Source organism: Streptopelia decaocto, assembly GCF_964273445.1.
Source record: "Streptopelia decaocto genome assembly, chromosome: 19".
In the NCBI taxonomy this organism is placed as follows: domain Eukaryota; kingdom Metazoa; phylum Chordata; class Aves; order Columbiformes; family Columbidae; genus Streptopelia; species Streptopelia decaocto.
In genome coordinates this window covers 5,349,656-5,372,784 of record NC_138674.1, presented here as the reverse complement: position 1 = coordinate 5,372,784, position 23,129 = coordinate 5,349,656, and the positions used below count along the sequence as shown (strand labels likewise).

The following is a 23,129-nucleotide window of genomic DNA, read 5'->3' as shown; positions in this document are numbered from 1 at the left end:
GGCCCTGGGGCTGCGCTGCTGCAGCAGCGGCCGCACGGGGCATGTTTTGGGAAGGAGATCCCGGCATTGCAGGACTTGTGGGGAGCAGGGCACTTGAGGGTCAGCGCACACGCAGGATGTGGGAAGGTCCTGGAGCTGGGTGGGGACACAGAGCAGAGCCGAGCCCCAGGCTGGACCTTGCACACCCACACGCCCCGGGAGAGCTGCTCGGGGGGATCTGCCCCCCAAACCCCGCTGCCTGTCCGCTTGCCACCCGGGGAGCTCAAGAGCTGGCTTTGCCGCTTGCCACGTGCCACTCTGCCGCGAGCGCGGGGCCCGGCCGCTGCGGGCGGAGGTGGCCGAGGCCACCGGCTTGTCCAGGCAACGGGAAAATAGGAATTTCGCAAGCGGGCTGAGTCACGCTGCTCCCCCACCCCGGAGCGGCCCTGGGACTCTCCGAGCGCAAACGCGGCTGCTGCAGCCCACGGTGCCGCCACGGTGCCCCGAGCGAGGCGGCGTGTGTCACCGCGCCCGGAGCAGCCGGGGATCCCCGCACCGGGACTCGTTTCCTCCGGGGTTTCCGCTGCTCGGGGGGGTCAGAGGGGAGACCCTGCGTTGTCCCCCCGCAGCTGAGCTCAGCGGCCCTGGTGCACAGCGGCTGGGTGCGTGGTTGGGGTCCACGGCTGATCTCGCTGCCTGACGCCCCCACGGCATCGGCCGCGCTGCCGCGGGGAGGTCAGATCCTGCTATTACTGAGCTATTACAGAGCTGGAGGGAGGTGCAGCCTGGCCACAGGTCACCCCTCACGGGGGCTGCGCACGCTCTGGGGACCCACAGGGGCTGTCACCCACACCCCCTGGGGACCTGGGGGCCGGGGAGCAGAGGCAGCGTTGCCTGGAGGACAGGGGCTGGAGCAACTGCTGGGATGTGATGCCGATCCTCTTCTGCTGGGTGAGCTCAGGCGCGGCAGACCCCCTTCCCTGCCTCAGTTTCCCCATCTGCAAAGTCTCCGCCACCCTGTGTTCCTCTGAGCGTGGTTTTGGGGAAGAGTGCCGGGTCCTGGTACCCAAAATGCAAATGGGAAGCACCTGGGGTCAGGGCAGCCTGTGGGCAGGGGCTGGTGGTATCTGTGGGGTGTATCTGGGGGCTTGGGGGGGTCCTGGAGGCCACACAGGATTTAGAGGGGTGTGGGGAGAACTTAGAGGAATCTGGGGACTCCTAAGTAAGTCTGTGGTGTTCTCGAGCAGTACTGGGGGGATTGGGGCTGTTAGAGGGGCATGGGGGGGTGTGCTGGTGGTGTGGGGATCTAAGGGGGTCTGGGAAGGGGTTGGGGGTGTTGTGATGCCCTGAGGTGGTTCCTGAGGCAGTTGTGAGGGGGAAGCAGAGTCCCCCCTGCCCGTGCCCGCGGGGAGTCCCCAACCCCCCCGATCGTGATTTATGAAGCTAATTGGTTTTTCTGCCCCATTAAGTGGAGAAGAAGGGGAGGGAGGAAAGAGCCCCGGTGTGCCCGTGCTTTCCTCGTGGGTCCAGAGCAGCGCGAGGCTGTGATGGGGGAAACCGGTGGCACATTCACAGGGCCCCCTCAGTGCAGTGACCCACAGATGTGGGGTGTACAAACCCCGCAGTGCCAGCCTGTGTTTCCTCCCCTGCGGTGTCGCCGCAGAGCAGGAGGAAGGGGCTGGGGCAGAGCAAGAGGGACTCACCTCTTGCTCCAGGGCTTCGGCAGCACCGGCCTGGCAGGGACACGAGTGCCAGGAGCCCCGGTGGGCGCCAGCGGGTCTGTCTGGTGTGCGGGTGGGTGTCTGTGCTGGTGCGAGATGGGTGAACCAGGGAGACTGAACCCTCCAGCTCCAACAGCAGCTGCTGCTGAGAAATGGGCTGGGTGGCTCCTCTGCGAAGGGCTCGGTGCTGGTGCTGGTGCCGGTGCCGGTGCCGGTGGGGCTGCTGTGGCCGACAGCGATTCTCTGCCATCATCTCACACCAGACTCCTGGCTCTGGCAGGGTCAAAGCTGCTTTTCCTGGAGCCACCGTACTGGTCTGTGCTGGCCTGGATCCCCCTGCCACCCTGCGCACCCAAAGTCTGGGTTTGGGCCCAGCCAAAGCCAGAGCTGCTCCTGTGAGCACTGCCTGAGCCGGCCGTGGTGGGGCCGAGGAGAAGGGCAGGGAGGGGACAGTATCCAATGTCCTGTGTGGCCAGAGGGACTGCGGGGATGCGATGCTGGACGGGCTGTGCTGCTGTACCCATTGGCAAACACCAACATGGGGCTGTCACCCCGCGGCGGGGCTGGCTGCCTGCGGGGGTACCGCGCCATGCTGGGGTCACCGCGCCACGCTGGGGTCACCGCGCCACGCTGGGGTCACCGCCGGCTGGAGATTGTGAGCTCTGGCCCTCGGCCGAGAGCTGCTGCAGGGATGGTGACTGCGGGCAGGGTCTGATGGGGGAGACGGGGACAGCCGGGCATCCCTGGCCTGCCATGCCATGCCGCGCTGTGCCATGCCGCGCTGTGCCGCGCTGTGCCGTGCCATGCTGCGCCGTGCCATGCCGCGCTGTGCCGTGCCATGCCGCGCTGTGCCGTGCCGTGCCATGCCGCGCTGTGCCGTGCCCCGCTGTGCCATGCCGCGCTGTGCCGTGCCGCGCCGTGCCGTGCCGCGCTGTGCCATGCCGCGCTGTGCCATGCCGTGCCGTGCCGCGCTGTGCCATGCCGCGCTGTGCCGTGCCGTGTGTACCGCAGCACCTCGCCTCGCTGGGGCAAGCACACAGCCAAGCGATGGGGCTGTGCTGTGAGGAGGGAGCCAAGAGGCGTTGCCGTTCCCTCCAAGGAAGGCGTGAGGAAGGAATTACTTATTTCCCAGCCCACAGGGACCGGGTCTGGTTTGCCAAGGCTGCAGTTAACCCTCTCTGCCCACTATGGCTGGGCTGGCAAAGGTGTCCCCAGTGTCACTGTCCCAGCGAGGACACTGCCCTGGGCTGTAGCTCCTGCTCAGATGCAAGAGAGAGAGAGAAACTGGCTTTTTGGTGGATGAAGCACAGAGAGGTGCAGGCGCTGGTGCCCTGGCAGGAGCTGGGGCTGTTGGGAGCAGCTGCCCTGGCACCCAGTGGGACTGGGGCGTGCTGCCTTCAGTGACTGGGGTGGTGGGTTTTGGGGGCACTGGTGCCAGGCTGGGGGATGGCCTGGGGGGCACAGGAGCCACATTGTGGGCTGGACTGGGGGGGCACTGGTGCTGCCTGTGGGGATGTGAATGGAGGCTTGGGGGCTCTGGGGGCAGCTGAGAAGCCCTGGGCTGAGGCTGGGGGGATGCTGGGCTGAGGCTGGGGGTTACCAGGGACAGGGATGGGGGGTCATGGGCTGGACTGGGCAGCACTGGGACTGCTTGTGGGGACATGACCTTGGGGCTCCGGGCTGGGTGGGTCACTGGGAGTGGCGGGACTGGGAGCCGGGACCCCGGGCCCATCCCGGCGGGGGTCTGGCTGGTGCTGGGGTGCAGCGGCGGGGGGGGGCCGGGCCGGGCCTTGCGGGGCCGCTGCCGCTTTAAGGCGCGGGCAGCGCGGGGCGGTCCCGCCGCCGCCGCCCCTCCCGCCGCGCCCGGCGGGGCCGCTGCCGCGGGCAGCACCATGCTGCGGGCGGGGGGGCCGCGCCGCGCCCCGCGCCTGGCCAGGTACCGTACGGAGCGGGCACCGGGACCGGCACCGAGCGGGCGGGGCGGGCGGGCGGCCGCAGCCCGGCCCCGGCAGACAAAGCCCCGCGCCCCGGGGCCGCACCGCGGGCGGTGCTTTGTCTCGGCCGCGCCGCGGGGGGGAAGGGGGGGCCCGGGCAGCGCGGCCCCGCTCGGCCCCGCAGCATCGGGGCGGCTCCCCCGGGAGCGGGACGAGCACTCCGGGCTCCGCCTCGCACCTGCAGCGCGGCCGGGCCGAGCCCCCGCGGGGCTGCCGGCGCTCCGGTACCCGCGGCCGGCGGGGCTGACCCCGGCGGGGCGGGGCGGGCACCGGGGGACTCCGGAGCGGGTGCGGCTGCGCCGGGAGCGGAGCATCCCCCCGCAGCCCCTCGCACCGCGGCCGTGGGTCGGGTCCGTCCGCCGCTCACCGCCGTTGCAGCCGCCTCCTCGGGTCGGGCTGCGCATCACCGGGGCCGTGTCGGGACGTTTGTGGCCGGTGGAGGGTCCCCGCACGTTCCGGTGCTGCGGCAGGACGGTCACGCTGCCGCAGCCCCCGCCTCTGTCCTTGAGCGTCTTTCCCGTGGGAGCTGTCGGGGCAGAGAGGTGCAGGGCTTGGGGGTGTCCCGGCACATCGCTGCCTTCGGGGCAGTTTGGTGCGGGACCAGCTGAAGGGTGGTGGGGAATTGCTCTGTATAAGATGGAGGGGCTGGAGCACAAAGCAGGAATTGAGTTTTGCCCCCAGCAGGATGCTGCAGCGTGGCTGCGTTTGGGGTCTGCCGGGGCGCTCGGGTGGCCTCAGCTGGGCTCGGCTGTGCACCAGGAGTCATTGCGGCCAAGGTCAGAAAGCTGAGCCTTTCTACAGCACACGAGTTTTGGGGACCCCCCAGTGTGCCAGCCGTGTGCTCCATAAGAGAGCTGGAGACACTTCACAGCGGGTCTGGCTCCCAGCCTCCCCCATAATTTCAGTGCTATTGGAATGTCACCTGCGACCCCCATACTGCCCTTCCTTGGTGTGAGGCTGCTAAGGAGGATCTGGGGTCACCCCCATTCAGCCTGTTTCACTGGGGTCTGTACGCCTGGGGCAGTGGGGTTTCCAGCACGGGGCTGGGAGGGCGTTTAGGGTCTGTGCTGCCAGGGAACCAGGCTGGAGAGAGCCTGTGTCATGTGTGGTCATGGCTATTGCCCATGGGATGCGGTTCCCCAAAGCTCTGCCTCACTCAAGCGCTACCTGCTGCGGCGTGATGCCCATGCGGGAGACGAGCTTTGCTTTGTGCTCTGGGGGGGTATTTCTGTCCTGGTGAGAAGTCACCTCCAGAGCAAGGGGTGCTGGTGGGAGATGCTTGGAGCCGGGCAGCCCAGCAGCACATCCCGGGCATGTGGTCGTAGTTAAATCCCTCCCTGGGTGGCAGCGCCTGCGGGGCTCTGTCCCGAAGTTGCTGTGGGGATGAAGGGGACTGTGTCTGTCCTGGCACTGTCGTGGCTTTGGCGAGTCCCAGATATCAGGGTACACGGGGCTGATCAGAGGGGCCTGGAGCTGCCTGTGTTGCTCTGTCATGGTGTTTGGACATCCTCGAGGGGATGGTGGTGGCTGTTGTCTGTGCCCTGGCACCCTGGTTGGCGGAGGATGGGTGTTTTTTCCAACGCCAGGCCCACCCTGTCCTGTCCCCAGCTCAGCCAGGGTCGCGGTGCCACTTGGGTGACACTAAGCAGCTTCACCAGCTGCTCGGGCTCTGGTGCACTGGACTCCTCCGGCACCTCTGTTGGGGAATGAGCATCTCTGGCTGGGACCAGGACTGGATGCAGCCCCCAGGTCTGCTGCTGCTTGTCCCCCCCAGCTCCTTGCAGCCCCCTTGGAGGCTGCGGGGCCTCACTGACCTACTCAGCTGCTGACCGGAAAGGGGCTGTGCTCAGTCTGCTGGAAGATGCTCCTGCCCGTCTGTGCCGGATCGCCCCGGGCACAGCCCGGTGCCGCAGAGCCGGCCGGGCCCGGGGGGTGCGCAGACAGCTGCTGCCCCGGCACAGCCCTGACTGACGGCCCTGGAGATGCGCTTGTGCACGGTCCACTGAGCCCCTGGCACGGAGCAGCTGCCCCGGCACAGCCGTGGTGCCCGTACCTGCCGCCTGTGCCTGCTGTGGGTGCTGGAGAGGGGGGAGTGGGGTGCAACGGGGCCACCCAAGGAAGGGTGGATGCTGCGGGACAGCTGGTTTGTTTGCTCCAGACGGTCCCTGCCCTTTCCGGCAAAGCTCCCGACCCTCTCAACCAGGGGGCTCAGTGCCAACCACGGTGCTGCCAGCCCTGCCGCTGTGTGTGCTGGCCACCCTGCGCTGCACAGGTGCCCCCCGTCCCTAAAGAAACTCCTGTAGGGGCCTTAATGCAAAGATGTGGGGTCACTGGGGCTTGTGTGCTGGTGGGACGCTAAGCCTGTGCCAGGCTGGGCTGCATCCTGCCGCGGCTGCCGCGTGCCAGCTCCCTGCGCGGGGCCGAGGTTTGCACCCAGCAGGCCCCGGCGTGGGGAAACACCAGCGTAGAGCTGGCGCTGGGCAGGGGGCTCTGACAGCGGCTCTGCCCTTGCAGCTGGGATGAGAGCAGCTCCATCAGCAGCGGCCTCAGCGATGCCTCCGACAACCTCAGCTCGGAGGAGTTCAACGCCAGCTCCTCGCTCAACTCCCTGCCCTCCACCCCCACCGCCTCGCGCAGGAACTCGGCCATAGCGGTAGGTGCCCGTGGTACCCGGACCCGATGCCACAGCCCCTGTGGGAGGGAGGGTGCCGGTGTGGGGAAACTGAGGCATGGCAAGGGGTGTTTGGTGCATCTGTCTCCTGAGTGAGTGGTGCTCCCTGGGGATGGGTTTGGGGTGGGTGCCAGGGGCACCCCTGACTCTGCTCCGCCAGCAGCTGCGCACGGACTCGGAGAAGCGCTCGCTGGCAGAGAGCGGGCTGAGCTGGTACGGCGAGGGCGAGGACAAGGCGCCCAAGAAGCTGGACTACGAGAGCAGCAGCCTCAAGATGGAGCACGGCTCCAAGTGGCGGCGGGAGCCCTCGGAGGGCGGCGACGAGGGTTCCAAGGGCGGTGAGCTGAAGAAGCCCGTCAGCCTGGGCACCTCGGGCTCCCTCAAGAAGGGCAAGACCCCTCCGGTGGCTGTGACCTCCCCCATCACCCACACAGCCCAGAGCACCCTCAAAGTGGCAGGTGAGACCTGTTTGGGGCAGGGTCCAGCTTCTCTGGTGGGGAGAGGGGTGGGTGGCATCTTTGTGAGCCTTCCCTGAGCACGTTGGCCACGGGAGGCCCTGTGACGGCGCTCAGACCCTGTGGCTGGAGGGGGTGGCAGGGCCGTGTGTCCCCACAGGCAGGGTGTGGGTCTGGCCCCACACTGAGCCCTGTTTGCCCAGGGTCGTGCCTGCCCCATGGCCTCATAGCAATGTGTGGGGCTGCAAACTGGCTGGGTGTCCTGGGGGCCTGGCCATGGCTCTGTCCCAACACCTGGGATGGTGGCACGTCCTTTCGTCTCCATCACGTCCCCATGTCTTTGATATCTGTGTCTGATCTGAGCTGGTTCACAGCCAGTTATCCCCAAAGGCTCCCAGGACGCTAACCCATCCTTCCCTGCCCAGCAGGCAAGCCCGAGACCAAAGGCACGGACAAGAGCAAGCTGTCTGTGAAGAGCACTGGCCTGCAGCGCTCCTCCTCCGATGCCGGCCGGGACCGCATCGCTGACGCCAAGAAACCGCCCTCAGGCCTCACGCGCCCCTCAGCATCCAGCTCCTTTGGCTACAAGAAACCGGCTCCCACCACCGGCACGGCCACCGTCATGCAGACTGGGGGCTCGGCCACGCTCGGCAAGATCCAGAAGAGCTCTGGCATCCCTGTCAAGCCGGTCAGCGGGAGGAAAACAAGCCTGGATGTGTCCAATGCAGCTGAGCCCGGCTTCCTGGCCCCGGGGGCTCGTTCCAACATTCAGTACCGCAGCCTGCCCCGGCCGGCCAAGTCCAGCTCCATGAGTGTCACCGGCGGCCGCGGCGCGAACCGGCCGGTCAGCAGCAGCATCGATCCCAGCCTGCTGAGCACCAAGCAGGGCGGCATCTCGGTGTCGCGGCTCAAGGAGCCGTCCAAGATCGGCGCCGGCCGCGGCACGCCAGCCCCCGTGAACCAGACGGACCGCGAGAAGGAGAAGGCCAAAGCCAAGGCGGTGGCGCTTGACTCTGAGTGCGGGACGCTGAAGAGCATCAGCTCGCCTGAGAGCACCCCAAAAGCCCAGGCCAACCTCCCGCCGGCGGCCAAGGTGGCTGAGCTGCCCCCCACACCTCTCAGGTACAATCCTTCCTCCTCCAAGGGCGGTGGGTGTCCAGCATGGCTGTGCCCAGCACCCGAGTCTCACCTGCTTCCTCATCCGTTTTCCCCCCTCCAGAGCGGCTGCCAAGACCTACGTGAAGCCTCCCTCGCTGGCCAACTTGGACAAGGTCAACTCCAACAGCCTGGACTTGCCCTCCTCCAGCGAGCTGCACCCCCCGCACACTGCCAAGCTGCAGGACCTGCACCCGGCCGGGGGGCACCTGGCGCCCTGCTTCAGCCCCAGCCCTGCCCCCATCCTCAACATCAACTCCGCCAGCTTCTCCCAGGGCCTGGAGCTCATGGGGGGCTTCAGCGTCCCCAAGGAAGGCAGGATGTACCCCAAGCTCTCCGGCCTGCACCGCAGCATGGAGTCCCTGCAGATGCCCATGAGCCTGCCCAGTGCCTTTTCAGGGGGCAGCACCACCACCCCTGCCCCTGCTGCTGTGCCCCCCGCCAGCACGGAGGAGGAGGAGGAGGAGGAGGCAGGAGAGCTGGGCTGGAGTGGGAGCCCCCGGCTCGCACATCTGGACAGGTACAGCTGGAGGGAGGGGATGGGGCTGCCACGCATCTCCGCGGGCTCAGATCCCTCCCTGCTGCCCGCCCGTGACCTTTGCCACCTTCGGGGGCTTGTCCTGCTACATTTTTGGGGAAAAGCCCCCTGTCCCCATGGCTGAGAGCCCATGGCACCTTCCTTCCTCTGTGCGGGGTTGTGACTGACCTTTCTTTCCCTTCCAGCGCCAACCGTGACAGGAACACGCTGCCCAAGAAAGGGCTGAGGTAAAAGAGCCCACATCACTTTTGGACAGTGCTGGGGAGGGAGCGTGGGGTGTGGAGCTTTTGGGGAGCGCGGTGACTGGGAGCCAGGATGGTGCTGGGCCACCTCACCTCGCCACTCTCTGCTCTGCCCACCAGGTACCAGCTCCACTCCCAGGAGGAGGCCAAGGAGCGGCGGCACTCGCACGCTGTGGGCAGCGGGCTCCCCGAGGCCGAGGACCAGCAGGACCTGCCCTCGCCCCCTGCCCTCCCCATGGCGCTGGTCGGGAAGGGGCCGCTCACCAGCATCGGTCAGTGCCCTCCACCGCAGGCTCTCCTGCTCGCGACCAGCACTGTCCCTCCTGCCCCTGTCACCTCTATCCCTGTGTGACGTGCTGGTGCTGCTTCTCACCTCAGCACCCCCAGGAGCCCCAGTGCCTGGTACCTTTGGGGCCAGGATGTCCATCACCTCTGCTTCAGGGCATCTCATCTGCCCTCGAGGCTCTGCCCCCAGCTCCCTGCTCCCCTGGGGGTGCCCGGCAGGGCTGGGTGAGCCCTGACTGCTCTTGCCAGGACCTGTGTGTTCTGGATGGTTTGGGGGGTCCAGGCAGATGGGTTGGGGCTGCTGGAGACGCAGCAGGTGATGATGTGCTCCCCTCCTGCACCCGCAGGTACACGGGCTCTGTCATGGTGGTGCCCGCTTTTCCTTGGGCAGTGGATTTGTTTCTCAGCCCTGTGGTTACCTTGGTGCTGGTGTCCAGGTCTTCCCAGTGTAAACCTGCATTTCACTTTCCCCCAATGCCTCCTGCTTTGGGACCACGGTCCCAGCTCCCTCTCCGCATCCCAGCTCGTGGATCGCTCCCAGCCCCGCTTCCCCATCCCAACCCGCTCCCCAGTGTGACTCTGACCCTGCCTTTCCTTGCAGTGAGCCCCACTGCTGCCGCAGCCCCCCGGATCACCCGCTCCAACAGCATCCCCACCCACGACTCCACCTTCGAGCTGTACAGCACGTCCCAGCTGGGCAGCACCCTGTCCCTGGCCGACAAGTCCAAGGGCATGATCCGCTCGGGCTCCTTCCGCGACCCTGTGGATGACGGTGAGAGTGCTGCCCAGGTGGAGGGGGCTGCTGGGGGGCGATGGGGCTCCCCACATGCTGTCCCACTTGGTGCCATGGGTTGGTTTGGTGCATCCTGTCCTCAGCATCAGAGCAGGGGATGGCAGCCCCAAGACCCCTCTGTGTTCGGTCACAGCCAGCCCTGACCCCATGGGTGCCTGGTGTCCCTGGGGTGGTCCCAGGGTGTTGTGGCACTGGGAATGGGGGGGTCCCAAGCAGCCAAGGAGGGTGACAGAGCCCCCAGGCTCAGCTGGAAAGGGGGGAGCAGGTGGAGGGAGCCCCACGTGCCTTGGGGGGTCACCAGCCACATGCCAAGACACGAGCAGTGCTGAGCAGCCACTGTCCCACCCCCTGCCTCCCCTGCCCTGGGAGCTCCATCCCTGTCCCCTGCTGTGTCCTGCAGCTGCAGCCCCAGGGCTGGCACAGACTGGAGCACCCTGACACGTCGGGTTTTGTTCTGTTGCAGTTCACGGATCAGTGCTGTCCCTGGCTTCCAGCGCGTCCTCCACCTACTCCTCCGTAAGAGCCGCCGCAGTGCCGCGCCGCTTGCTGCATGGCTGGGGGGGCCGGGGTGGGCGCGGGGGGCTCTGTGCATGCCTCTGCCTCGCGCTGAGCCTGTCCTGCCTCGCTGCCCTCCTGACTGCCCGCTCTGTCTGTCTGTCTCTCTCTGCTCTCGCGCTGCCAGGCTGAGGAGAAGATGCAGTCCGAGGTGAGCCCGCGCCCTCTGCGCGTCACCTGCGCCGGCCACCGCGGCGAGGGCGAGCGCCCGGCCCTTCTCACGCCCTCTGCTCTCTCCCCACAGCAAATCCGCAAGCTGCGCCGCGAGCTGGAGTCCTCGCAGGAGAAGGTGGCCACCCTGACGTCCCAGCTCTCTGCTAACGTGAGTCCCCGCGGGAGCTGCTGCAGGACATGCTGCTCTGTGTCCCTGCCGTGCACGAGGCTGGTGCTGCCTGTGCCCACGGGAGCCTGGATTTCCCCTCTCCAGCTTCCTGCATCCCACACACGGCTGTGGGTGCTCGCCCGGCCATGGGTGCTTGCCCAGGCGTGGGTGCTCACCCGTTTTTCTCCACCTCTCCCAGGCCAACCTGGTGGCAGCTTTTGAGCAGAGCCTGGTGAGCATGACGTCCCGCCTGCGGCACCTGGCCGAGACCGCTGAGGAGAAGGTGGGTGCTGTCGGGTGCCGTGGGGGCACTGGGGTCACTGGCCATGTGTGAGGGTGTTGTGGGGCTGGGGGATGCTGGACGAGGTGAACCTGGCACTGCCCGCCCCAGGGGTGCTCTCAGGGTGGGTCCCGTGCCATTGAGGTGCGCTCTATGGCTCCCGGCTCTACTCCCCCAGGACACGGAGCTGCTGGACCTGCGAGAGACCATTGACTTCCTGAAGAAGAAGAATTCAGAGGCCCAAGCTGTGATCCAGGGTGCCCTGAATGGCACAGATGTCACCCCCAAAGGTACCGCACGGTGCTGCAGCCCCCACCATGGGGGTGCAGCCCTTCCTGAACTACTTGTCCAAACCCAGCCGGGCTGCTCCTGCCCAGGGTCCCAGGGCTCACCTCGCACACGTGGGGTGCTCACAGGGGAGGGACAGGGTCCCCTGGACAGCAGCCATTCCCCCCGGGACACCTGAGCCAGGGTTGGATGGCCAGAGCTGTCACCGCAGGAGGTCTCGGTGTGGGTTCCTGGGGTGACGGGATGGTTGTCCTCCCTGGGACGCCTCCTCACCCGGCCCTTTGCCGACATCCCAGTTTTGGCTGCTGATCTGGGCTTTGTTCCCACGAGGGCTGTTTCAGCCCTGAAACCCCAATGTGAGGGCCAGGAGGTGGCCTGGGACAGGAGCAGAACCACTTGTGCTCCGGTTATCTCCCCAGGGTTTGGGGTCACTGTCCCAAATGGCAGCACCCATGTGGTGTCTGAGCCCCCCGTCATCTTACAAGGTGGCTCTGAGAGCTCAGGAGGTGTTTGGGTGGGAGAAGGGAAGGGGTGCAGGGAGGAGGATGGGTGTCTCTGGCCTCGGGGCAGACACGGTTTGCCAATATCTCCTTTCTCGGTCTTTCCCGCGTCCCTCGCTGCCCCCAGAGCTGCGCATCAAGCGGCAGAACTCCTCCGACAGCATCTCCAGCCTCAACAGCATCACCAGCCACTCCAGCATCGGCAGCAGCAAGGATGCCGACGCCAAGAAGAAGAAGAAGAAGAGCTGGGTGGGTTGGCCGGGGCGTTGGCAGGAGGAGCAGGGCCTGGGGAGCGCTGGCAGGGCCTGGCCAGGGTCAGCCCCACGAGCCAACTGCTCTCGGTCTGCGCTGGCGTTGTGGTGTTGGTCCCCTCTGTCCCCCGGGGACAGCACTGGCGAGGACCATGTAGCCACCATGGATTTGTGTCTTGTGTTGTCTGGGACTGCTCCAGCCCCTCTGGGTGTTTCCCAGCCGTGGTCCCGCATGCCTGCTCCCTCGTTTTTTCCCCACATCTCCCTGCTGCCCACGCAGGCTCTGGCAGCGTGGGGGGCTGGACACCTCGGCCAGGCAGCCCCTTCCCTGTGCCGGGCAGCTCTGAGCTGGACGCGCGATTAAGTTGTGCTTTGTTTTGTTTCTCTCCCCCTATGCTGACCTCAACCCTTTTTTTCCAGGTGTACGAGGTAAGTCCTGTGCTGTTCCCTCCATGCCATGCCTGGCCAGGGTCCTCGCTCCATATTGCGGGACGGTGCTCATAACTCTGCATCCCATCCATCCCCCTGGCACTAACCCCAGCACAGGCCATCCTGGGCCCCAGCCGGGCTGCGCACACCTTGGGTGCTTCCTTGGATGTTAAAGCCAAAATACACACCCATGCAGAGGGGCTGGACTGCCCCAGGTGGCCCTGAGGCAACGGGAAGGGCTCGGATGGGGACCTGTCCCAGGGATGGGGACAGTCCCCTTCTTGCCGAGGGAAGGCAGGTGCTCTCCTGACTCCCCACAGCCAGATCTTTTGGGACAGAGACATCACAACAGCCGTGCTGGTGGCACTGGGGTGTCCTGCTGCGTGTTGGCATCGCCAGGGCTGGTCTGACATGGCCCCAAGTGGCTCTGTCCCTGTTGGGACCCATGTGTGACCCAGTGCTCCTCTGCTCTCCCACCAGCAGCAGAGCCTGACACCCACCTGCTTTTTTATGCTGAAATGTGATGGTTTTGCCTTTGGGGACACCCCAGACCAGCAGCCTGGCTCCTGGGGGAGCTGGGCCGGATCCTGCCCTTCCTCCATCCCCTCTTCCTCCCTCCTTCCCTGGGAGCAGGTCCTGTCCCTCCCTGGGACGTGGGGTGAGCGCGGGGTGCCCGTCCTGCTGCTCTCCCATGGGCCGGTGCTGTGTGAGCGGGACCTGGGCCCGGTTTGGCCCCTGCAGTGTCCATCCATCCCCCGGCACGCTGCTCACCTCCTGCTTGCGGTGCTGTGTGCATGCTGCATGCCCCAAGGGACCCTGGGGACATTGCTGTGCTTTGGGGGGACTGCAGGGACATTGCTGTGATTTGGGGCGATCCCAGGGACATCACTGTGCTTCAGGGGGGCCCCGCAGGGCAGAGAAGGGTGTGGGGCTGAGGTTGTCCCCTTGTGCCAGACCCCAGCTCTGGGGTGGCTGGGTGTGGGGATGTCCCCAAAATGCCCCGGCTGGGCTGACTGTAGGGGAGTGGATGTGAGGATGGAGTTGGCCCTTCTCAATGGACCAGGGGGCTGGTGCGCTGCCCAAACACCCCGATGTGGGTGCTGGGGGGCAGCAGGACTAGGGGGAGCCTGACCAGGACACAAGTCCCACTCCATGGGGCTGTTTGGTGCCGTCCAGGCTGGGATGTTGTGCAAAGGGCCCTGCACCCCCATCAGCTGTGCCAGCAGAGCGGGGCCAGGCCAGTGCCTCCCCAGGCACATCCTGGCTTGGGGATGGATGTGGTGTTACTGGTCCCAGCTCAGACTGGGACCCCCGGGGCAAGACCAGGTCAGGTCTCTGTGCAGCTGCGCTGTTGGGCTGTCCCTGAACACCATTTCTATCTCCCATAGCTCCGCAGCTCCTTCAACAAGGCCTTCAGCATCAAGAAGGGCCCCAAATCAGCCTCGTCCTACTCGGATATTGAGGAGATCGCCACGCCAGACTCGTCGGCCCCCTCCTCCCCCAAGCTGCAGCATGGCTCCACAGAGACCGCCTCGCCCTCTATCAAATCCTCCACCTCCTCCTCCGTGGGCATCGACACGACCGAGTACGTGGGGCCAGGGTGGGTGGCACAGGGTGGGGACGGCTGGACACGGGGGCTGCAGCTCCTGCCATGGACACACTCAAGACTTGGTCCCTTCCCTTGGCCCAGGCTCTTCCAGGCCCACAGCGAGGGCGAGCCGGAGAAGAAGGAGGTGTCGGAGCTCCGGTCAGAGCTGTGGGAGAAGGAGATGAAGCTGACGGACATCCGCCTGGAGGCCCTCAACTCAGCCCACCAGCTGGAGCAGCTGCGGGAGACCATGCACAACATGCAGGTGAGGACCCCGGCCAGGAGCTGGGCTGGCTCAGGGGACCTGGTGGCCACAGTCCCCGTGTCCCTGGAGTGAGGATGCTGCTGGTGTCCAAGCTCCTCACCCTGTGCTGTAACTGGTTCTCCCCCAGCTGGAGGTGGATCTGCTGAAGGCTGAGAATGACCGGCTCAAAGTGGCTCCGGGGCCCTCAGCAGTGCCAGGCTCTGTTCCCGGCCACGTCACGAGCACGTCGGCCTCTTCTTCACCGCGGCGCTCGCTGGGACTTGCCCTTGGCCACGGCTTCAGCCCCAGCCTGGGGGACACAGGTAGGGGTGATGGAGCTGCTGGGGGATGGGAAGGGCTGGGGCAGGTGTGTTTGGGGGTGACATACAGCCAAGACCCCTGGGAGGTGGCAGCTGGTGGGAACACGGTGCTGCTGCTCACCTGGAGGCAGCTGTGCCAGGATCTGTCCTGCTGCCAGTGCCACCATGTGCCACAGCAGCGTTTGGTGCAGGCTGGGCACGGCCAGGCCCGGTGCTCGGCAATCCCTGCCGGCTCAGCCTCACTGCTCTGTCCCCAGATGTGTCCCCCATGGACGCTGTCAGTGCTGGCACCCAGAAGGACGAGCTGACACTGCGGATTGTGGTGCGCATGCCACCCCAGCACATCATCAAGGGGGTAAGTGTGGGAACCTGACTTGTCCCCATGCCATGGCCCTGGGCGAGGGGCAGGGGACACCTGTCCAGGTCTGGTACACTGCTCCAGCCGCACTCCTCTGCCTTGGCTCCCAGGACCTCAAGCAGCAGGAGTTTTTCCTGGGCTGGACCAAGGTTAGCGGGAAGGTGGACTGGAAGATGCTGGATGAGGCTGTCTGCCAGGTCTTCAAGGTAGGAACATGAGGACGCCGCTTTTGAGAACCATCCATGGTTCCACCATGTGTGATGCTCCATGGCCCAGGTCCTTAGCGGGGCTTCCCGGAGCTGCTGAGCACCCCTTGCTCCGTGCCAGCCCTCGGGGACACTGACAGCCCTGTCCTTGTCCTTGCAGGATTATATCACCAAGATGGATCCTGCTTCCACGCTGGGGCTCAGCACCGAGTCCGTCTACGGCTACAGCATCAGCCACATCAAGCGGATCCTGGACACGGAGCCGCCGGAGCTGCCCCTGTGCCGCCGGGGCCTGACCAGCATCGTCGTCACACTGAAAGGTCAGTGTGGTGGAGGCTCCATTGCTGTCCCTTTTTCCCCTCTGTCTCGTGGTGTCGCGGGGGCATGAGTGGGACCCTCAGCCCTCCCCTGCTGCAGGCTTGAAGGAGAAGTGCGTGGACAGCCTGGTGTTCGAGACGCTTATCCCCAAGCCCATGATGCAGCACTACATCAGCCTCCTGCTGAAGCACCGGCGGCTCATCCTCTCGGGACCCAGTGGCACCGGCAAGACCTACCTGACCAACCGCCTGGCCGAGTACCTGGTGGAGCGCTCGGGTCGGGATGTCACAGAGGGCATCGTCAGCACCTTCAACATGCACCAGCAGTCCTGCAAGGTGAGGGTGTGCAGCAACCGGGAGTGTCCTCTTGGCAGCTGTTGGAACAGGCTGCCCAGGGCAGTGGTGGAGTCACCATCCCTGGAGGGGTTGAACAGATACGGAGATGAGGTTCTCAGGGACATGGGTTAGTGGTGAACTTAGCAGTGTTGGGTTTAGTCTAGAGAAGAGGAGGCTTAGAGCTGAGCTCAGCACTCTCTAGAACTACCTGAAGGGAAGTTATAGCCAGGTGGGGATTGGTCTCTTCTCCCAGGCATCAGCAATAGGACAAGGGGGCATGGGCTGCAACTCTGCCAGGGGAAATTGAGGCTGAATATTAGAAAGAAATTCTTTACGGAGAGAGTGGTCAGGCATTGGAATGGCTGCCCAGGGAGGTGCTGGACTCACCGGCCCTGGAGGTTTTTAAACTGAGATTGGACATGGCACTTAGTGCCCTGATCTAGTAAACGGACTGGAGTTGGACCAAGGGTTGGACTGGATGATCTCTGAGGTCTTTTCCAACCCAGTCGATTCTGTGATTCTGTGTTTCTGTAACAGGTGGACTTGATGCTCTTAAAGGTCTTTTCCAACCAAAATGATTCTATGATTCTATGCTGTGTGACACCTGGCCCGTTTGTTGCAGGATCTGCAGCTGTACCTCTCCAACCTGGCCAACCAGATTGACCGGGAGACGGGCACGGCGGACGTGCCGCTGGTGATCCTGCTGGATGACCTCAGCGAGGCGGGCTCCATCAGCGAGCTGGTCAACGGCGCGCTCACCTGCAAGTACCACAAATGGTGAGAGCCCCAGGCACCCTCCTCCAGCGTGGTCCCCCGGGCACACACATGCTCCCCGCTGCTTTGCAAGATCCTCGGGCTGGGGGAGATGAGGCTGCACAGCTGCGCATGTTTGCTGTGCTCAGATCAGCTCTGCTGCGGGTGGGGTGATGCAGGGTGCCTTTTCTCATGGATCATGTCTCTCGCTGTCACTCGTTCAGCCCCTACATCATTGGGACCACCAACCAGCCTGTGAAGATGACCCCAAACCACGGCCTCCATCTCAGCTTCAGGTGAGAATCACAGAACGGCTTGGGTTGGAGGGACCTCCCCAGCTCCCCCAGTGCCCCCCCTGCCATGAGCAGGGACATCTGCACCAGCTCAGGTTGCTCAGAGCCCCGTCCAGCCTGGCCTGGGATGTCTCCAGGGATGGTTCATCCACCACCTCTCTGGACAATCATTCATCACTGGGGACCTTCCCCTTGGGGTTTCAGGGGATAGAGGCCATTGCTGCTACGCCGGGACGTCCTAAGGATACGTCCTGTGCTTGGGGATGCTGATGAGAGCGAAGCCTCAGACCTGTCCCTTCTGTCCCAGAATGACCTGATGCCCCAGGCACTGTGGGGGTGCTGGGAGGTCCCTGAGGGTGCTGGGGGCAGTTGGTGTGGAGCCCCAGCCCTGAACACCCGCGTGTCTCCCCAGGATGCTGACCTTCTCCAACAACGTGGAGCCAGCCAACGGCTTCCTGGTGCGCTACCTGCGGCGGAAGCTGCTGGAGTCGGACACGGACGTCAACGCCAACAAGGAGGAGCTGCTGCGCGTGCTGGACTGGGTGCCCAAGCTCTGGTACCACTTGCACACCTTCCTGGAGAAACACAGCACCTCCGACTTCCTCATCGGTACGGCCTGGCCGCACATCTCCCTCCTCTGCCTTGCGCTGGGACTGGCGCGAGCCCCCCAAAGGAGTGTGGGGTGCCGATGCGCTGTCCCGTGTCCCCTGGTCCCACACAACCAGAAGCTGGTGGATGACACACACGAGTGTTGCTCTTCCCTGGGTGATGATTGTTGCCATGTCCCATGGGAGCTGTCACTGGTGCCAGTAGGGTGACCTGTCTTACCGGCACCATTCCCTGCGTACGGAGGAGCCGTTTTCCTGGACAGGTCTCCGTGTGCCTCACGGTGCTTTCGTGGGGGCGTTGAGCGTGGCAGCCCCGCTCCTTGCCCGGGAACCTGCTTTCTGCCCATCTGTGTCAGGCAGACACTGCCTGGGCGCTGCTCCCAGGAGGTGACCGAGCCCAGGGCACCCTGTGCAGCCACAGGGCCAGCGACTGTTGCAGGGGGACCCAGCTCCCATTTTCACTCTCTGCCTTCCCCCACAGGTCCCTGCTTCTTCTTGTCCTGCCCCATTGGAATTGAGGATTTCCGAACCTGGTTCATTGACCTGTGGAACAACTCCATCATCCCCTACCTGCAGGAGGGAGCAAAAGATGGGCTCAAGGTACCCGGAGCTGCCTGGCACGTGGGGACACAAGCCAGTGGTGCTTGGGGACATGATCATGCAGCAGTCTAGTGGGATGGGGAGCGGGGAGGCACTGGGATTTTGGGCACAGGTGGCATCTCTGCCAGTCCTTGCCCTGACCTGTGGCTGCAGTGGGACACAATGCTGTCCTGGGGATCTCGGGGGGCCCTGTCACCAGTTGTGGCACGCACTGAAGAGGTGGCTGCTGCTTGCTCTGTGCCTGCAGGTCCATGGACAGAAGGCAGCCTGGGAGGACCCCGTGGAGTGGGTGCGGGACACCCTGCCCTGGCCGTCAGCGCAGCAGGACCAGTCCAAGCTGTACCACCTGCCCCCACCCACCATTGGGCCCCACAGCACCGTGTCCCCCCCCGAGGAGCGCACCGTCAAGGACACGACGCCCAGTTCCCTGGACGCAGACCCTCTGGTATGGCCCCGCAATGCTGGGCACTGGGAGGCGGGCGGGTGGCGCTGATGGAGCTGTGCTTCACTGTCCCCGTCACTTTTCAGTGCAAAAACCCCTCTCTTGGGACACAGAAATCTTTTGCCCTCCTGGCAAGGAGCGGTGGGTGCGGGATGGTGGCACCGTCAGGCTGCGTACTGAGCCGGGGTACTGCGCAAGGCATCGTGTCCACACACGGGTGCACACAGACCAGGGCTTGCACTTCTATGTCCCAGGCTGTCACCTGCAGAGGCTGCAGCCAACAGCGGCAGCTGATACACCAGGGCTTGTCACCCCATGCTGCTTTGGCACCCTGAGCATCCCAGCTGTGCCCGAGCCCAAAGCCTGGCGACAAGGAGGGATTGTGCAGCGTCTCTGGGCTTTGCTTTACCCTCTAAGGAGGTTCTTTGGGTGGCTGGTTTGTACAGGAGGCCCAAGTGGCCTTGGCTTCCCCAGAGCAGCCACAGCCTCCTGTCCCCCTGGGCTCAGAGCCACGCTCCTCTCCCCGCAGATGGCCATGCTGCTGAAGCTCCAGGAAGCCGCCAACTACATCGAGTCTCCAGATCGCGAGACCATGGTGGATCCTGACCTGCAGTCGACTCTGTGAGGCCCGGACATGCCGGCCCAGGCGGAGGGAGCCGGGCTGCTCTCCTTTCCTCTGGCATCCCGGAGCGCAGGGCTGGCGAGCGAGCGGAGAGGACCGGGGCTCCAGCGCGTCCCGGCGGAGCGCGGGGAGGCTCGGCTCATCTTTGGGAGAGAGCGAGGCACCGTCTCCCCTCCCGACCTTGGGGGTAGGAGAGAATCCTGGTTTCTCTTCTTGGTTTTTTTTCTGTCTCTGTTACAAACTCTCGGGCTTTGGGGCCAGGGTGACCGACGTGGCCGAGCCCCCTGTCCCGGGAGCTGCAGGAGGCCCCTGCGTGGGGCAGGGACCCCGCGGGAGCCGCCTGGGCCAAAGCTGGGGGCACAGGAGGAGCCCGGGGCCGCGGGAGGAGAGCGCGGGCGCCAGGGCGTGCAGCTCCGTCCCCGGCAGGCACAGGCCGAGGAGGAGCGCGGCTCTCACCGCTGTCTTTGTACGTTCCCCATTTCGCCTGCATGGCAGCCACCGCGCCCAGGATGGCCCAATAAACCCTGCTTTGGTTATTTTATTTTGTTTCCCCCCTTCCCCTTTTCCTTTGGCCGAGTCCAGACTTTGCTTTGGTCCCTTTTTTGTTCTGGTTCTTCGCTCTCCTGGCCTGGAGCCCATGGGCCGGCGCCCACCGCTTCCCCGTTAGCAGCTCCCTTGCCCTTCTGGTTTCTTTTGCAGTTGCTTCCACCACTCAAACCACCTCTGTCACAAAACTGGTGCTCACTGGACGATCTCCAGTCCCTGAATGCAGCTCCCGGCCCCTCACAGCTTGGCTGAGGTGGCACTTGGCAGCCGGTGGCAGCAGGACCCTGCCAGAGCAGGCCCTTGCCTGGCCGCTGCCCCCTCCCCAAAAGCACAAGGCAGAGTGTGGCCCTGGGGACGGGCTCTCCCACCAGGCTGGGATGCCATGGGTGTCCCCTCCCCAGGGTGCCCAGGCGGGGGGAGGTCGCTGCTTCCCCATCCCCTCGGTGCTGGGGGGCACAACCTGCCCCACGTCCCCTCGGTGCTGCTGGGCCTGGGTGCCACCGGCTCTCCAGGGCCCTGTGCCTTCCCCAGGGTCTGGCTGTGCCCTGTGTCAGTGTTCTGGGGACACCAAGGGCTGCCACGTGTCCTCTTGGTCCTACCGTGCAATGTCGCAGATGAGGCTCCTGGCACGGAGGGGTCAGCCCCGGTGCTGCCACGGTGCCTTAAACCCCACCGTGTGGGACGGGGACACACGAGGCTGGCGCTGTCACAGCTCCAGCTGCTGTGTCCTGTGGCTGTCCCCAGAGCCAGCTTGGCGGGGATGGGATGTGGTGCTGGCACCGGCCTGAGCTGGGGCTGCTGCCGTCAGCACCTCCCGCTTGCCCCAGGACCACGGGGTGCTCGCCCGGGCCAGCACCTCCCTCCTGCCCCAAGCCCCCCAGGCTCTGCCATGGCCCAGTCCCCGCATCAACCTGGCCCTGGGGAGCCTTTCAGGGAGAGGTGACCCCGGAGCTGGCTCTGCCAGCCTGTCCTTCCGCAGCCCCACCGCTCGGGACCGTGCAGCCCCAGCCCCACTGCCCCGGGGCTGCTGTGGCCTTCAGGGACACCTCACACCCCCACAGCCGGCATCTCCGTGGCGCGGCCTCGTTGGTGATGCCGCGCGGAGGCAGCTGCCGGCTCTGCCCTTGGTGCTCTCTCGGCCGGTGCGTCTTGCGTTGCCGCCGGGGCCGGCCGGCGCGTCCCGGCCGCGGCACACGCGCCCCATGGTGCTCACGTCTCCGTCTGCCCGGCAGCCTCTTGGCGCAGGGACGTCACTCCCCACGCTGGCTTGGACGTTAGGGCTTTTCTGTTCGCCTGCTCTTGTGTTGCCGCTGTCGGCCGAGGACTTGCTGTAAATAGGTCTGTAGTCGAATGCCCTGTGTGGGTTGGTGGGGCCCAGCCCTGCGCCTCTTTCCTTTTTATTTCCTTTTGTTTCGTTTTTTTCTTTTTGTACTCTGTGATAACTGTGCTGTGCTGACTTCTTTTCTGATTGTACAAGACACCGGCTCAGCAGCCGCTCGAGGCCGGCGCTGGGGACCCGGCTGTCCCATTCAGCCCCTCTCGCCCTCCTCGGGGCAGGAGGCACCTTTGGGGGCTGCCCTGTGCCCAAGCGCTCTGAGTCGTCCCATGGGGGGAGCAGCTCCCGCACCCTCCCGCTCTGCACGGCCTTGGCTGGGCCTGACTTGCCTTTTCCCACAAAGCCACCAAAACGTTGACCAAACTGTCCCCAGCACCGCCTTGCTGGGGGCTGCGCTGCCGGGCATCCCCCAGCCTGTTTCCCGGGGGTTTGTCCCGTCCTTCCCCATGTGGGGCTGCCCGGTATCCCCGTCACCTCAGCCGGGACGTGCCGGAGATGGGTGGCACCTGGTGGGGTACATCAGGAGTCCCCGAGGGGAACAGGAAGGGTGAGGGTGATGCCTGCAGCTGCACATCAGAAGGGACAGGCCCTGATGGCTTCATCCTGGCTTACACCGTGTCCCAAGCGTGGCAGCTGTCTGTGGGGCACTGAGTGTCTGTGGGCTGAGCCCCTCTGCCCCAGGGGACAGGGCCAAGGATTGCACTGTCACCCCAAAGGTGCCTGCTGCCCCTATGGGTACCCCGCGTCCCCACGGGCGCCTGTCAGTCACCCCCCAAGGGTGCCTGTCACCTCCAAAAGAGCCCGTCACCCCCCAAGGGTGCCTCTTGCCCCCCCCAAGGATGTCTGTGACCTCCAAAGGTGCTGGTTGTCCCCAAAGGTGCCCGTGGCCCCTGGGAGCACCAGGAGCCCTCCCGAGGGGCTGGAGCCGGGGGACACCAGCGCCTCCCCCTCCTGTCCCCTCGAGCTGCTGCCGCCCGGTGGCCTGAACCTTACAATTTTAGCTTTTTTCTATTAAAAACAAACAACCTTTTTTTAATTAAATAAAAGACGAAATGGACAAATTCCTGTTTTAGATGATCTGTGTAATGGACTGGGTTTTGTGTTTCTTAACTGCATGGTATTCCTGCCGAGGGGTTTTATAGCACTTTTTAAATTTCTCTTTAAGATTTTGGTCCAGATTTCTACTGCTCTCGCCTGTCTGTCTTTGCTTTCTCCTTGCCTCCTCCAAGTTTGTAAACTCGCTCCATTTTATACCTGATGTTGAGACCCATCCCCATGTTGTACATAACTGCGGGAACAATCACAGGGAACAAACACCATCTGGACTCTTTCCACCATTAGTTGTTTTTACTTACAAGAAATTTTAAAAGAATTCTACAAGGAAGCCAGGAAAAGGCTTGAGGATGTTACAAAAGACAGAAACAGATCCAGCCCTGCACCAAGTCGGCTCCTGCTGCCCACGCTGCCCGCACCAACCGGCATGTCTTTTCTCGGTCGTCTGACACCATTGGATTCAATAAAGTTATCTCCTGTTCCGCCTGGCTGCTGCTCCTGTGTCCGGGGGACCGCGGGCCCACCCCTGTGCGGGAGGGGGGTAGAACGGTTGTTGTACCACCGCACATCTACCCTGTCCTTGGTGGGCGCCCTCCTGCAAAATCCGGGGAGGGGGGCTTTGTAGAAATGCCCCTGGTTTGAAATCTGGGCTGTTTTGCGAGGTGCTGGGAGTGGTTTTATCAGCTGGGGGTGCCTCTTCCGTGGTCGGTGAAGTCCAGAGCGTGCAGAGATGCTCCAGGTTTGGGATCCCGTGGTGCTGCGGGATGCTGCACGCGGGGATCCCTGTGCATGGCAGCTGGCGGGTGGGCGTCCCCTGGGCCCCTTTCGCCTCACCAGGGCTCCCCATCTCCCCTGTGAAAGGGACAGGGTGGTGACAGATGCCACCCCACCTCTGCAGCACGGGGGGACAGCCGTGGGACAGTGTCCTCGGGCAGTGAGGGGGTGCTGGGCCCTGCAGCAGGGCAGGGGGTGGAACACGGCTGCAGATGCCAGCAGTGGGGAAGGGAGATCCCAATCCTTCCCGGGGGGCTCAAAACCTGTTTTCCACT

The 23,129-nt window shown here is 64.8% G+C and overlaps 1 protein-coding gene across 4 annotated transcripts in view; it reads left to right on the top strand.

Moving 5' to 3' along the window:
* NAV1 (neuron navigator 1) overlaps positions 1-22,562 on the top strand; it is a 77,354-nt gene extending 54,792 nt beyond the window's left edge. The window contains exons 7-31 of one of the 4 annotated variants that reach the window (XM_082069447.1): positions 6,209-6,347; positions 6,529-6,823; positions 7,249-7,942; positions 8,040-8,495; positions 8,699-8,740; positions 8,876-9,027; positions 9,642-9,812; positions 10,297-10,349; positions 10,633-10,710; positions 10,910-10,993; positions 11,169-11,280; positions 11,906-12,027; positions 13,847-14,043; positions 14,149-14,311; positions 14,439-14,613; positions 14,868-14,965; positions 15,079-15,174; positions 15,335-15,494; positions 15,592-15,827; positions 16,450-16,604; positions 16,805-16,876; positions 17,286-17,482; positions 17,963-18,081; positions 18,329-18,526; positions 19,053-22,562. In XM_082069447.1, coding sequence (XP_081925573.1) covers positions 6,209-6,347; positions 6,529-6,823; positions 7,249-7,942; positions 8,040-8,495; positions 8,699-8,740; positions 8,876-9,027; positions 9,642-9,812; positions 10,297-10,349; positions 10,633-10,710; positions 10,910-10,993; positions 11,169-11,280; positions 11,906-12,027; positions 13,847-14,043; positions 14,149-14,311; positions 14,439-14,613; positions 14,868-14,965; positions 15,079-15,174; positions 15,335-15,494; positions 15,592-15,827; positions 16,450-16,604; positions 16,805-16,876; positions 17,286-17,482; positions 17,963-18,081; positions 18,329-18,526; positions 19,053-19,148 — 4,360 coding nt within the window. In that variant the 3' untranslated portion in view covers positions 19,149-22,562. Of the gene's footprint in view, positions 1-6,208; positions 6,348-6,525; positions 6,824-7,245; positions 7,943-8,039; positions 8,496-8,698; positions 8,741-8,875; positions 9,028-9,641; positions 9,813-10,296; positions 10,350-10,632; positions 10,711-10,909; positions 10,994-11,168; positions 11,281-11,905; positions 12,028-13,846; positions 14,044-14,148; positions 14,312-14,438; positions 14,614-14,867; positions 14,966-15,078; positions 15,175-15,334; positions 15,495-15,591; positions 15,828-16,449; positions 16,605-16,804; positions 16,877-17,285; positions 17,483-17,962; positions 18,082-18,328; positions 18,527-19,052 lie in introns of all 4 variants that reach the window. The other 3 variants (XM_082069445.1, XM_082069446.1, XM_082069444.1) reach the window with 3 other exon arrangements.
* The last annotated feature ends 567 nt before the right edge of the window (positions 22,563-23,129 follow it).